This window comes from Pipistrellus hanaki, assembly GCF_964339955.1.
Source record: "Pipistrellus hanaki genome assembly, chromosome: X".
Lineage (NCBI taxonomy): Eukaryota > Metazoa > Chordata > Mammalia > Chiroptera > Vespertilionidae > Pipistrellus > Pipistrellus hanaki.
Genome location: NC_140524.1, coordinates 68,167,153 through 68,182,671, shown reverse-complemented (window position 1 = coordinate 68,182,671; position 15,519 = coordinate 68,167,153). Strand labels below are relative to the sequence as shown.

The 15,519-nt window shown below is 38.6% G+C and overlaps 1 protein-coding gene across 2 annotated transcripts in view; it reads left to right on the top strand.

The window, feature by feature from the left end:
* OPHN1 (oligophrenin 1) overlaps window positions 1-15,519 on the top strand; it is a 307,777-nt gene that overhangs the window by 111,895 nt on the left and 180,363 nt on the right. For both annotated transcript variants that reach the window (XM_084869543.1, XM_084869542.1), the window contains exon 5: window positions 2,166-2,237. In XM_084869543.1, coding sequence (XP_084725669.1) covers window positions 2,166-2,237 — 72 coding nt within the window. The remainder of the gene's footprint in view (window positions 1-2,165; window positions 2,238-15,519) is intronic.

Here is a 15,519-nt window from a genome sequence, read left to right as displayed (position 1 = left end):
AAATACACTTATAAGAACCGAAAATGAGACAAGCAATAATGGTTATGCTGAGAGGCAAATGAATGAGTCTGTAGTGAGTTTCTTTCTGGGCCAACAGTTCTTTTGAGTACCAATTTCAATGTCAAATAGTTCCTTATGTGTACATGTCAGCAATGATATTTTAGTTCTGGGTGGTGGACAAATGGTGGTAACGCAGGTGTGACCCTCTCTAGTTTGGTCATGGGCAACCTGCAGTGACGCACAGCTGCTAACTGCTAGTATGACAAGGCATCATCAGCATCTTCCATCTCTGGACTGTTTATCATCTGTCTTCATGGCTGGAGTAGTCCTGTCAATTCTTCTCTGTTGCAGGAATCCACATGGTCTCGGAGTTGTTTTCTGAAAATATACAAACATATTCTCCACTAAAAGTTAATAAAAGAATATTTTCTATAAATATGACTTGTGATCCTTTTTCATTTTTTGCCCAAAAGATTTTTCTTTGGCTTGTTTTGACACCCTGTGTGTTTTTCATGGGTGTCTTGCTGATAGCGTTACAAATGAAAGTTAATTTTCTAAAGTAAAAATTTTCTAGATGTAATTTATTTCCAGGATATTTTTCTTTACATGATATTCTTCTACTTACCCCCCCGCCCCCTTTTTATTTAAATATTGGGAGGCTTTTGGAAATTTTATAATGTAGTCTTGATAGCTTTTAAATTTTAATTTTTGCATTAAAATATGACTGCTTTAGGTTCATTACATGTTACACAATTTTACCCTGAGATGAACCATGAATACAAATTTTAGTTAACACTTTAGGAACCGCTTTTTGTCCAGTACAATTAATGTTTCTAGAATATTTGTTTATTTCAATTAGCCAATTTAAATTAGCCTAAAAACTTGACTACTACTTTACTGTCAAATTTAATACTCTATCAACAATCTTATTTTACCCTGTAAATATTTGTGGAAAGGATTATTTGCCTTCTTGAGTAGTCCCTGAGCATTCCTGGCGCTAGCCTGGATTTAGATATCAAAAACCCACTTCCCCACACCATGGAAAGACAAGTCTTGTTGCAGTGAGAGGGCAGCTGTTGTCAGCCAAGTCTCCACAAATAAGTGAGATCATGTGATATTTATCTTTCTCTGACTGGCTTATTTTGCTTAGAATAATATTCTACAGGTCCATCTATGCTGTTGCAGATGGTAAGAGTTCCTTCATTTTTGGAGTAGCATACCATTCCACTGTTTAGATATACCATCGTTTTTTAATCCTGTTACCTGGGTCCTGATTTGAGCTGGGCATGGGAAGCTAAGCAGCTATGGGGGCAGGATACCTCCCTCAGAAGGAGTGAGGGTTCAGGCCCCTGCAAAGTTGGCAGTGAGGGTCTGTGCCCCACCTCTCTTGACCCCCAAGTTCTCTCCTGATGGTCCCTCTGCGACTGTGCCTGTCTTATGTTGTTCCTTCCCTGAGGAATCTTACCCTTCTTTGGCTAACCAGCCATCCTCCGGGGCCAAGCAGAGTGATGTGAGGTTCAGTTCTATCTCCTTGGTAGCCTATGCCCCCGTGGCCTCCACACCTAGCACCTGCCTTGGGATCAACTCACCTGCTGGAGGGGCCCCAGCACTGATCACATATCTTGGGGAACCCGGGTTTCTTCTCCAGGGAGGGCCCAGCTCACCCCACTGGGCAAGAGATAGATCCAGGGTACCAGCCATCATGGGGCTTCAACCTTGGCATGAAGAGAAAGCTCAGGCAACAGCTGTGGGCAATTGGATTATGAGAGAGGGTCCCTTTTGGCTAAAAGGGCAAGAGGGGCCAATATAGAATGCTCGGGTGCCTTTCCAGGGGGCCAAGTGCATGAGGGTTTCTGTTTCTCTACATTCTCATCAGCACTTGTAGTTTGTTGATTTATTTGAATATTTTCCAATTAAAATATCTGATCATACTATTGGTAAAATTACAGAGAAATGCCTTCAATATTCCTGCTCTCATTTCCTCTCAAAGGATTTGATTTTAAGAGACCAACATAGGAAAATGACAGCAACAAAACCCAGACTCAGCACACTGGTTAACATTTTGCAGTATGGTGTATTACAAAGAAATGCTCTAGTAATAAGGAATCTTGTACTGATTTTGCTAAACTAAAAATTGTTTTGTGTGTTTTTTCCTTTTTCTTTAGGTACACAATGCTAGTGACTTGCTGATCAAACCCCTGGAAAGTTTTCGGAAGGAGCAAATAGGCTTCACCAAGGTACATTTGCTTTATATACATAACATGTATTTTTTTTTTAACAGAACTTGAATAGTTGTTAGGCAACCACTTTTCAGTTTTCTGGGGTGAGAAGGGTTTATCTCGATAAGAAAACTCATGATCGAAACATGAGAAAATTAATTAGCTTCTGGCTATGCCTTCAACTAGTTATGTATCTCTGGACAAGATACTTCTCCTTTGGGAGTTTTAGGTTCTCCATCTGGCAAATGAGTTTGATAATAATAGCTATTGTTTAAAGACTACTTATCCTGCCTGCTGTGGCTCAGTGGTTGACCATCGACCTATGAACCAAGTAGGTCATGATTCCCAGTCAGGGCACATGCCCAGGTTTCGGTCTTGATCCCCAGTAGGGGGCATGCAGGAGGCAGCTGATGGATGAGAGCAGGAATATTGAAGGCATTTCTCTGTAATTTTACCAATTTTCTCTCATTTTGATGTTTCTATCTCTCGCTCTCCCTTCCTCTCTGAAATTAATAAAAAATTATTTTTTAAAAGTGAAGACTACTTATGTACTGAGCACTAGGCTATATGCTTTATATTAATTTTCTAATTACAACAGACCTGTGAGATTCTTGTATTATCAGCAAACACATCTGAGGGTCTAAATTTTAGGACACATTTACAAATGAGGCCTAAGATTTGGACAGAGGAAAGAACATGACTAAAGTTATATAGTTAGTAAGTGACAGGTAGCCAGGATTTAGATCTAATGATCTTTTTAGCTTCAAATCTCTCATTCCATTAAGCCATAATATCCAGATTTGTGCTGTCCAATATAGTTGCTGATAGCTGTGCAAATATAATAAATTAACAAATCAGTTGCTCAGTAATACCAGTCATATTTCAAGTGCTCAATCGGCACATGTGGTTAGTAACCACTATATTGGACAGCACAAATATAGAACATTTCCTTCAATGTAGAAATTTCAGTTGGACAGCTTTATGCCAGTTAATCTCAGCTTGAGTAGTTACAGAATACTGATTTCCCAGTTTCTCATAAAGGGGTATGAATAACCATGAAATTTATTCTTATCAGCTAAGTGTAGGCCTATTTTGTGAGCTACAATATGTATGCACCATGTAATCAAGAGTGTCTACCAGAACTAAATGTAGCAACATGACCAAGCGTCTGGCCATTTTAATAGTAAGAACATAGCATTCAGTGGTTATTATCTGGGATATCCATGACAAACAGTTTGGATAGGAAAGTAGCAAGTTATTAGAAGAAATAGCAGACTAGTAGAAGTGCTCCCATTGCTTGATGTCATCATTCAAGTTGACATGGACATTATTTGAGTGATTGGCATTCAAGCAAAGCCAGTTCTCTGGACAGCACAGCAATTCTGGATTCCACTTAGTTTATGTGGAGTCTTATTAACTTAAATTCTTAATTGGACAAGTATATAATAGGAGAGAAGAATCTTTACAATCACAAGTGTGGTATGAAAATAATTAACTACTTGCTAATTGATTTGATAATTGTTACACAATACTGAATAAAAAGGATGAAGGATAGATGACATCAAAATCTTTACACATGGTTTCCATTCATTCCTGGATGGGAATAGGAAAAAGGAAAGGAAGAATTTGCTGCAGTGGTTGACCTCATGTCATCTGAGGGGAAGGAAATGAATTTCTATTATATACTTCCTATGTCACAGGCCTGGGCTGAGGATCTTACATACACTGCCTTCCTTAATTATTACAGTAAACCTGTAGGATGTATAATATCCATTATCCCAATGAAGAAACTGAGACTCGGAAAGGTTAAATTCCTATCAGTTTTTTTTCTTTACTTTATCAGTGGAACCAACCTGTATTCATACAAGGAAAGTGATCAACATTTGGTGTGAGAGTCATTTTCAAGAAACCATATAAAATTCTCCTAGTAGTAAAATTTAAGGTAGCAGACAGAGCCCTGCAATTAGGACAAGAAAGTGTAGCTTCCATTCTACCCCTCTGTTTTATTAATTTATTGTCTCTCAGTTTGAACACTCCACAATACCTGTTGTGTGAAAGTGGACAGAATTCCTTTGAACATCTCTCCTTTACAGCGCATAAGATGTTAAGTTTTCTCGGCAGAGGGTGCTAGGGGACATTGTTGGAGGAAGAGTACTCCTAAAGTTTCTGGCTATTGCACAGGTGGGCCAGTAGAGTGGGAGTGAGATATTTGGTGGGACTCTGGTTGTGCCACGCACCTGGAATACATGGTCCCTCAGTAATTTCAAAGCCTCCGCCTGGCCTGGTGATAATCTTTTTGCAGGTCTCTCCCTGAAGGGCTCCCCACCCATGCTTTCCCCCACCTTTCCTCTTTAGGTCCCCTATGTGACATATCTACTGAATAAAGACTTATGAAAGAGCTTATACTCCATGCTTCCTTTGTCAGCCCTCATAAGCCTAGTTGTACCTTTAAGATGTTCCCACTGAAGCAGGCCGGCCCTACAAAGCTCACTTAAGTCTACGGATTTCCCCCATCCTCTCTATACCTTTTCCACTGGCTGCTGGTTGTCTTTTCCCCATCTGTATTCTGGAGAGTTACCTCCTTCTTACTTAGTTACTGCAGACCATTAGGCTAAGCTAACTAACTTCTCTGCTATTCAGTGGCTTAAATTATTTACCTTTTTCAGTGAGATCTAAACCCATTCCAAATTCATTCTCCCTGGGGTACCTTTCCTCAGCCTGTGGTACTGTACAGAGTTAGTTTCCTTATATCTTGTATTTCCTTTTTTTTAAGTTTAGTAAATTTATAGTTTATGAATTCTTTATAGTGATTTCTATCTCTTTATTGGGCCCAGACTGATAGACCCAGCATTGCTGGGAGATGGCTCCTCTGACTTTATTGATGGTGGTATGTGCTTTGTAGGACCTTACAAATATAGATTTATATTCTCATTTAAACCCAGAGAAGCCTTGTACAGTAGAGGTTATTATACCATGTTTACAAACAAAGACACCAAGATTCAGTGAGATGTAATGTCTGAAGCACTCAACCAGAAAGAGGCAGAGGTTGGATTTTATTTTATTTATTTATTTATTATTATTATTATTATTATTATTATTTAATATATTTTATTGATTTTTTACAGAGAGGAAGGGAGAGAGATAGAGAGCTAGAAACGTTGATGAGAGAGAAACATTGACCAGCTGCCTCTTGCACACCCCCCATCGGGGATGTGCCCACAACATACATGCCCTTGACTGGAATCAAACCTGAGACCCTTCAGTCCGCAGACCGACGCTCTACCACTGAGCCAAACCGGTTTCGGCTATTTATTATTATTTTTTAAAATAAATCTTTATTGTTCATATTATTACAAATGTTCCTCATTTTTTCACCCTCCATTGTTCCCCTCTGCCAGGTTCCCACCCCACCCTCTGCCCTTTCCCCACTGCCCATTGTCTCCTCATCCATAGGTGCACAGTTTATGTTCAGTCTCTTCCCGAACCCATCACTCCCCTTTTCTCTGAGAATTGTCAGTTCACTCCCCTTCTATACCTCTGATTCTATTATATTCACCAGTTAATATTGTTCATCAAATTTTTTAATTCCCTTGGTTTTTAGATTCACTTGTTGATAGTTATGTAATATTTATTGTTCATAATTTTTATCTTTATTTTATTCCTCCTAAAGACCCCCCTTCAGCAATTCATATAATTCTGGTTTGGCAGTGATGAACTCCTTTAGCTTTTTTTAAATTTTATTTGTGAAGCTCTTTATCTGGCCTTCGATTCTGAGTGATAGCTTTGCTGGGTAGAGTACTTTTGGCTGTAGGTTCTTGCTATTCATCACCTTGAATATTTCTTGCCATTCCCATCTGGCCTGCATGGTTTCTGTTGAGAAATCAGCTGACAATCGTATGGGTGCTCCTTTATAGGTAACTACCTGCTTTGCTCTTGCTGCTTTTAATATTCTCTCTTTGTCTTTTGCTCTTGGCATTTTAATTATGATGTGTCTTGGTGTGGTCCTTTTTGGATTCCTTTTGTTTGGGGTTCTGTGTGCTTCCTGGACTTATAAGTCTAATTCTTTCCCCAGGTGGTGGAAGTTTTCTGTCACTACTTCTTTCAGTATGTTTTTGGTATTATGCTCTCTCTCTTCTTCTGGGAACCCCATAATTCTGATGTTTGTTCGCTTGAAGTTGTCCCAGAGGTTTCTTACATTATCTTCAACTTTCTGGATTCTCTTGTCTTCTTGCTTCTGCGGAGGAGTGTCTTCTGGTTCTTCATGTTCCAAATCTTTGACTTGATTCTTGCGATCTTCCATTCTGTTTTTAGGACTCTGTATAATATTTTTTATTTCAGACAATGTATTCTTTATTTCTAGTTGATCCCTTTTTATTTCTAGTTGATCCCTTATCATATTCTCATAGGTCTCGTTTATTTTATCGGCCTTTTCTAGGAAATTCTTGAAAAACCTTATAAGCATGGTTTTGCACTCTATATCCAGTTGCTTTTTGTCCTCCATTTCTTTAGTTTGTGATCTCTTTCCTTGTCTCGGCATTTTCGCTGCTTCCCTGAGTTGGTAGGGTGGCTTTGTGTGCTAAGGTGTCCTATATGGTTCAGTGGGTCAGTCTCCCAGTTAGCTGAGGTGGACACTCTTGGTGCCCCCTTTTGTGGACTGTGTGTACAGCCTTGTTGTAGTTAAGTCTTGATTGTTGTTGGTATCACTGGGAGGAACTGACCTCCAGGCCAATTGGCTGTGAGGATCAGCTGTTTCTATGCCAAGAGAAAGCCTTATTCAACTAGATTTGGAAAATTATAAAAGCATATGTGCTCAGCTTGGATAGGGAGGAGTTTCAGGGTGGAGTCTACAGCTTTGGCTTCTCGTCAGCCTCGCCCTATGAGGTTCCTGAGTCTCAGTGTTCCTCTGTGTCCTTCAGTACTCGCTGCAAGTACCTCTGAGAGAAAGGTGCCCTCGAGTTTTGCCTAGTACCAAAAAGTCTAGGCTCTCCTCCAATGAGCCTGGAACTGGAGTTCAATGAGGTTGGAAGTGGGGTTCAGAGCAGTCTGGAGCTTTTGTCTCCTTCCCACTAGGGCAATCCCGCAGCTCAGTCAACACTCCCTTCTCTCCGGAACTGCCTTTCGCCACTCCCTTGAGTTTCCGCCTTACAGCCCAGACTCCCTCCGTATGAGCCTGTGTCCTCAGGGTCTAGCCTAGAACTGGGGTTCAGTGTTGTTGGAACTGGGGCTCAACACAGTCCAAAGCTTTTGTCTCCTTCCCGCTAAGGCAATCTAGCAGCAGAGTCAATAGTCTGTCCTCTGTGCACAACATGCGTACCTCCGGGACTGCCTTTCGCCACTCCCCTGAGTTTCTGCCTTACAGCTCAGACTCCCTCCTTATGAGCCCGGGTCCCCAGAATCTCGCCCAGAACTGGGGTTCAGTGCTGTCGGAGCTGGGGTTCAGCACAGTCCAGAGCTTTTATCTCCTTCCCGCTAGGGAATGCCAGCCAGGCACTCTGCCACCACTCCTCTCTGGCTCCTTCCTCTCCCCGCGAGCACAGTGTCTCTGTACCTTAGGCTTTTACAGCTCCTTTGATTTTCCTTCTTGTTTTCTCTTTCCTTCTAGTCGTAGAATTTCCAGTCAGTCAACTTTCCTGTAGTTCTGGATAATGCCCATTTTGTATTTTAGTTGTATTTTTTTTTTAAATTGTTGTGTTGAAGCTGCAGTTAGGCATTTACTTATGCCGCCATCTTGGTTTCTCTTGTGGGTAGAGGTTGGATTTTAATTCAGTCCTTCTGGTTGTCAGAATAGGGCTCATTTCCCTTTATGAGAAATACCACTTCTCTCTGGGCTTCAGTTTTCTCATGTGTACAACATGAACCATGGACAAATAACTCCCTAATTATCTATTCTGTTTGTAATTATCAGGGCAATTAACTAAATTTGCGTCTGTTAATAATTGAAATTGGCATATCAGAATTTAGTGTACTATATATATAAACTATTCCGAGGATAATATGAAAAAATGGAAATGTTTCATTAATACCTTATACTGAGTACATTTTTAAATTATATAATTTTGGTTATATTTGGTTAAATAAAATATATTATTGAAGCTGATTTCACCTAACTTTTTCCCTTTGGGGGGGATCTTAAAAATTAAATTTGTCGGGTGAAACTAAGCAAAATATATCAGACAGAAAAAGTTTAGAACAATACGATTTCACTCATATGTGGGATATAAAATGGAAATCTTTTTTTCCCTTTTTTAATGTGACTATGAGTGATTTTTAAATTCTAATATAAAGTTCTTGGGACAATACCTGAAAATAGTACCTGTTTTCTGTCATTGTTGTTGTCGCCATCATCATCATCATCATCATCACCATTACCATCATCACCATCATCATCATTGGCAGCAAAATGGGAAGAATAGAATGCTTCCAATGAAATTTTCCAATTTATGATGGCCTTACTCTGATTTACAAATCAAAAAATAGAACTTAATGAGTGAGGCAGAAATAAAGGGTAGAGGCAATGAATGTTTCCCAAGAAGCTACTGATTTATGGAAAGGTTTCATGTCACCAGGCCTTCAGATTTGTGTCTGCAGCAGTGCAGGATGTTGGTGATGTCTTTTTGTCATAGATATTTTTTAAAAGTTCACAAAATAACAAAGTTCTGAGAACTAAGAGGGGACACATTGTGAATAAACATCTTGGTTATCAAACACGATTAAACTTTTCAAATGACACTGATGCTATTACCACTCGAAATAATTGTTTTGTGTGAAATTTATGGAAAGGTAATGGGACAAATATGGGGGGGGAGTGAATTGTGATGCTCAAATAATTTTTCTCTTATGGATAGATTCTGAGCTGTTGGTCAGAGATGTAACGGGCTAATGCAAGTTACTTTGCAAAATCCATTTGTAGGCCAATGAACTCTATTGTCGGTTCCACTTGGGTGACTGCATCCAAATAGATAGGGCTATTCAATAACAAACTGTCAGAAGGCTATTTTCTAATGAGTCATTTCACAAAGATAACCAGTTCCCATCAGGTTAACCATTGTGATGCTTTGAGAAATAGCTTCTGTTCTCCAATGGCTTCTGATTGCCTTCCCAAGTATGAAATCACCCGCTAAATGATTTCACAGGTATCATCTCCATCAGAGGTCCCTCCACCCCCCACCCAGAAACTGTTTATGTGGTGCTCCCTACTTTAGCCAAAGCAATTTCCCTTGGATCTGTTTTATCTGGTGGACTCTTGTGGCACTATTTCCTTTAAAATAGGATTTTATTTCTTGAAACAGGAGGCAGCCGATCAATGATTTTCACTCATCATTGATGTTTCTATTTCTTTCCCTCTCCCTTATTCCTTGAAATCAATAAAAATATATTAAAAATATATAAAGTAGTACAATAAGATCTATAAATATCTCAACAGTCTCCCATATTTCTCTACTCCTCATAGGCATTCATTTTTAACCATTTAAAAAATATCATACTATGGGCAACTTCATATACCCTATCAGGTTTCTGCTTTATTCCATCTTCTGTATTTTTTCAACCCCATCTGTCTGATAAAAACATTTATTATTTGGATGGTTATTTTTGTATTTTTGAAAAAAATGCTTATATTGCTATTTCTTTATCAAGTTTATAATTTATTTCTTCATGCTATGAATACAGGAGATCATTGCTCATACTTTTTTTTTCCTCTTCTTGAAATTTTTGACAATTATAACATCATTCTAGTGCTTCTTTTGCTTACCTGTACTTTAATATATTTAGACCCTTATCATTTACTCCATTAACCTTTTTTTTTCCTTTACTGTAGCTTGGTAAGATGAAGATATTAAGCACCTCTGACATCCTTTACTACCTCTTAACCTTCAACTCTTGTCAGCCACATCTTTATTTTTCACTGTTAGGGTTGATAACATTATTTTTCTATTCTGAAACCTTAATTAAATCTTGTTGGTGATTATTATTAGGCTTATTTTACAGTGACAAAAGCAAGTGATAAATCCAGGATTTGAACTCAAGTTTCTTGGCTCTGAGTCCATGCACTTTGATATTTCTTATATTGAGTTAATCTAAGTCTTTATTTCTGCTGACTAGGATAGATCAAGTATGATCCACTTATTTGCCCTTTTTCTTCCAGTTTCTTGTCTACTAGCTTTAGAGTTCTTGTTCTACCTATGCTAAACCCCTGTTTGGTTAACTCTTTCTATCCCTCTTACCTCTCAAAAGTCCCAGCACACACAAAATTGGTGAGTCACCAGTATGTGTATATTTTAGATATCACTTGATTAGAAGAACCCTTTCCACCATTATTTCCCTTCTCAGCACCATGCAACTTGCTCCTTTCTCTCCAAGGTCAAGGGAGAATAAATAAGGCTCAGTCTATCTCTGTTCATAATGGATCTTTCATCCTGCAGTGCAGAATCCTGGGCTATCCATTGGAGAATAAAGACTCAGTCACCCCCTTTAGACACATGACAGGGAAAGCATTTGTACCCTTTGATTCATATTTTTGGGGTCTTGTCAGATTTGCCCACAGTATGATGTTTTTAGTTCTCTTACAAGAATGCCCTTGCCAGAGAGGAACAGCCACTGAATCAAGCTTTTGTGGTCTCTGATGGAACCAGAGCCAAAATGTGTGACACATCAGAGGATGTATTTAGCCCCCTTTTTTGAAAGTTGGAGCTGTTGTGGAAGCTATGGTATCACCTACTAGATGTCAGGCAAGGAGGAATTGGCTATAAAACATGGGATTGTCAGACTTGTTGCTGTTTTTTCTCCATGAATAGAGATTATAGAAAGAAGTTTAGGATAAGGACCTGATTTGGAGGCAGATGTGATTGAAAAAAATACAGAAGATGGAACAAGGCAGAAACATGGTAGGATACATGTCTACCCTGCATTTCAAAGGCCAGTGCATGCCCTGTCAGAGGGGAATTCTACAAGAGTTAAGTTATGTGAAAGTAATCCATAAGTGATTTTTAAGCCAACATCAAATATTTTTATAGGCCTAATAGTAATAATTACTATCTACTAGCTACTTGCTATATGTCATCACAGCTATGAATTATTATCCATATCATACATCAAGACTTATAATGGCCAAATAAACAGTCCAATAACACATAAATGATATGTAATACCAAGTTATTAACAGAAGCAAGCTTAAAGCAGATTTTTGTTACTCCAGAAACTGTATGCTTTCCACTCCACTCCACTCTGAACCTGGTTTTGTGGGGATGCAATGGAAAGACTGAAAAAAAATTGATAATGGCTGTCAACAATTGAGTGGGTAAATACATTGTGATAAATTCATATTACTTTACAGCCATGAGAATGAGTGAACTAGAGCTGATGTTTACCACAATATGGATAAATCTAACAAATACAGGGTGGGCAAAGTATGTTAATAATAATAATATTAACAACAGAAATAATAAATAATATAATAATCTATATATAAAAGCCTAATATGCAAATTGTCCCCTCAGGTGTTTGATGGGGAGACTGGGAGTTTGATCGCTTGCTATGATATGCACTGACCACTAGGGGGTGGTGCAGAATGAAGGTTGGTCCCTCCTGGCAGCCTGCAGCTGGGAAAGGGAAGCCCAACCTGCAGCTGGAAGGCCCTGATCTGCCCTGATCGCCAGCCAGGCCTAGGAACCCTACCCATTTTATGCACTGGGCCTCTAGTTAATAAAGAATAACACAGAATAAACCCTTTCATGTACTATATATCTACTTTTGTTCATTCCTGTATAAGGTTGAAGTGAAAAAAAGTTATAAAACCAGGTACTCACTATATGAGCCCGTTTCTATAAACTCTAAAAACAGGTAAAATTAAGTGATAGTATTAGAAGCTAGGATAATGGTTAACCCAAAGTGGGGTTATCAGTGACAAAACTGGTCTAAGGGGACTCTTACTGATATTGTTAATGTTGTTTTGTTTGATCTGAGTGCTGATTACACAGATGTTTCAATTTTGAACATTTATTGTGATTTGTGCAGAATATATTTCAGAATAAATTTTAAATATATTTTAAAAATTCAAAAAAGAACATTAACATAATATTTCTTCATAGTATGTCTTCCACTGGAAGTCTGGTGTGTATGTACATAAAGAGGGCAGTGGTTTATGTAAGTGCTATGGGTTTATGCTCCTGATAATCTTTAGATATGACCTTCCTACCCTATTATGACTTTTGCTCCCTTTGCCCACATAGGTGAATTACCCTAAGCAACTTTTAGTGTTGGTTTATGTAGTACAGCCATTAAAATGTGGACTGTGGAGGCAGACTACCTGGGTCTGAATCCTAGCTCTTCAATTTACTCAGCAGTTGAGGTTAGGTTAGTTACTTAACTTCTCAGTTTTAGCTTCCTTATCTATTTGAGATTAATAACAGTCCCTCTCTTATAGAGTTATCATGAGCATTGAAAAGTGTTATTATATATAAAATGCTTAGAACAGTGTCTGATACAAAGTAACCATTATTTGTCTTTGCTATTTTGCTTTTCATATCTATAAAAATGAATGATTCTGTAATGTATTCTTTTTGTACCTTGTTTTTTTCACTCTAAATTATATACAGGGATTGGCAAATGTAGGTCTACAGTGGTAATACAAATAAATAATAAATAATACAAGAGTACACTGTTTCATGTACCACTTATAACTGTAAACCTACTTTTGCCCACCCTTATATGTGAGATTCATCTTTGTTCATATATTTAACTGGATTTCTTACCTTTTTTTGTGATCCTCACTTGAAGATATGTTTTTATTGGCTTTAGAGAGAGGGGGAAGGAGAGAAAGAAAGATAAACATTGATGTGAGAGAGAAAAATTGATCTTTTGCATTCCATATGTACCTCAACTAGTGATCGAACCCATATCCTAGGTATATGCACTGACTGGAATCAAACCTGCAAACTTTCAATGTATGGGACAATGCTCTAATTCAGGGGTCTTCAAACTACAGCCCGTGGGCCACATGCGGCCCGCAGAGGAGTCTGATCCGGCCCGCCAGGTTTTTTGGGCAGTGAGCGCAGCCGAGGTGTTACAGTAGGAATTAGTAGTTCATATAGTCTGGCCCTCCAGCTCTCTGAGGGACCGTGATCTGGCCCCCACTTTAAAAAGTTTGAGGACCCCTGCGAGCCACATTGGCCAGAGAAAGTTATTTCAATTTTTTAAAACTGATAGATATATGCTAATCACTTTATTTTTTAGAGGGGCGGATATAAATATTTTTTTAGTATATCTTTTTGTTGTGAGTATTACCCATGTCCACCATTTTCCCCCCTTTGCCCTATCTCAGGCTTTCACTGTCTATTGTCGGGGTCCACGGGCTATGACTAATTTGTACTTCTAAATCTCTTTACCTTTTTCACTCATACCTCCAACTCCTCTCACACTTGGTAACCGTTAAAATGTTCTCTATATGAGTATTTTTGGCTTTTAGGTTCAATTGTTGATTGATATGTATTTATTGCCATTTTATTGTTTTTATTCTTGACCTTTTTTTTCTTATAGAAGACCATTTAACATTTTATGTAATATTGGTTAATGGTCATGAACTCCTTTAGCTTTTTCTTGTCTGTGAAGCTCTTTATCTGACCTTTAACTATAAATGAGAGCTTTGCTGGGTAGAGTGATATTGGTTGTAAGTCCTTGCATTTCATCACTTTGAATATTTCTTGCCCTTCCCTTCTAGCATGCAAAGTTTCTGTTGAAAAATAAGCTGACAGTCATATGGGGATTCCTTTGTTGGTGAATAACTGCTTTTGTCTTGCTGCTTTTAAGATTCTGTTTTTATCTTTAACCTTTGGCACTTTGATTATGATGTGTCTTGGCCTGAGCCTTTTTGTGTTCCTATTGTTTGAGATTCTCTGTGCTTCCTGGACTTGTGTGTTTATTTCTTTCACCAAGTAAGCGAAGTTTTCTGTCATTATTTGTTCAAATAGATTTACAATCTCTTGCTCTCTCTCTTATCTTTCAGGCACCCCCACAATGAGAATTTTGGATGTTGTCCCACAGGCTTATTACACTATTTTCAAGTTTTTGGATCATTTTTTCTTTTTGCTGTTCTGATTGGGTGTTTTTTCCTTCCTTATATTCAAATTTCTTGATTTGATTCATGATGTCCTCTACTCTACTGTTGATTCAGTTTATATCAGATAGTGCATAATTCATTTCTTTTTTATGGTTTGCAGTGTTTCCCAAAGTGTGGTATGTGTATCCTCAGGGGTACGGGAAGAGTTTGGTGGGGGTACGCGTTGCACCGGAGTTTGGTGGGGATATGCACTGCACCGTGCTTAGCTGTGCCTAATTCTATGTTCTCATGAGTACGAGGGGTACTCAGCGTTATGAAAATTATAGAAGAGGTACACGTATGTCAAAAGTTTGGGAAACACTGGAAGTATTACAAATAGTAGTACTTGTCTGTTTTTTCCCCAAATTGACCTTATCCTAGCCACCCTTATCCCCCAGCACATGCCCTCACCCCCCTCCTGGTGTTTTGCATCCATTGATTATGCTTATATGCATGCATACAAGTCCTTCAGTTGATGTCTTACCTCCCCCCAGCCCTCCAACCTTCCCACTGTCGTTTGACAGTCTGTTCTATGCCTCTCTGCCTCTGTATCTATTTTTGTTTATCAGTTTATAATGTTCTTTATTATCCATAAATGAGTGAGACCATATGGTATTTTTCTTTTACTGACTGGCTTATTTCACTTAGCATAATGCTCTCCAGTTTCATCCATACTGTTGCAAATGGTAAGAATTATTCTTTTCTATAGCAGCATCCTATTCCACTGTGTAAATGTACCACAGTTTTCTAATCCACTCATCTGCTGATGGGCACTTAGGCTGTTTCCAAATCTTAGCTATTGTGAATTGTGCTGCTATGAACATAGGGGTGCACATATCCTTTCTGATTGGTGTTTCTGTTTTCTTGGGATATAGTCCTAGAAGTGGTATTACTGGGTCAAATGGCAGTTCCATTTGTAAATTTTTGAGGAAATGGCATACTTTCTTCACAGTGGCTGTACCAGTCTGCATTTCCACCAGCAGTGAAGGAGGGTTCCTTTTTCTCTGCATGTCATTTCTTGATTTGTTGAAGATAGCATTCTGACAGGTGTGAGATGGTACCTCACTGTTGTTTTGATTTGCATCTCTGGGATGACTAGTGACTTTGAGAATGTTTTCATATGTCTCTTGGCTTTCTGAATGTGCTCTTTCAAAAAGTGTCTATTAGGTTCATTGCCCATTTTTTGATTGGGTTGTTTATCTTACTTTT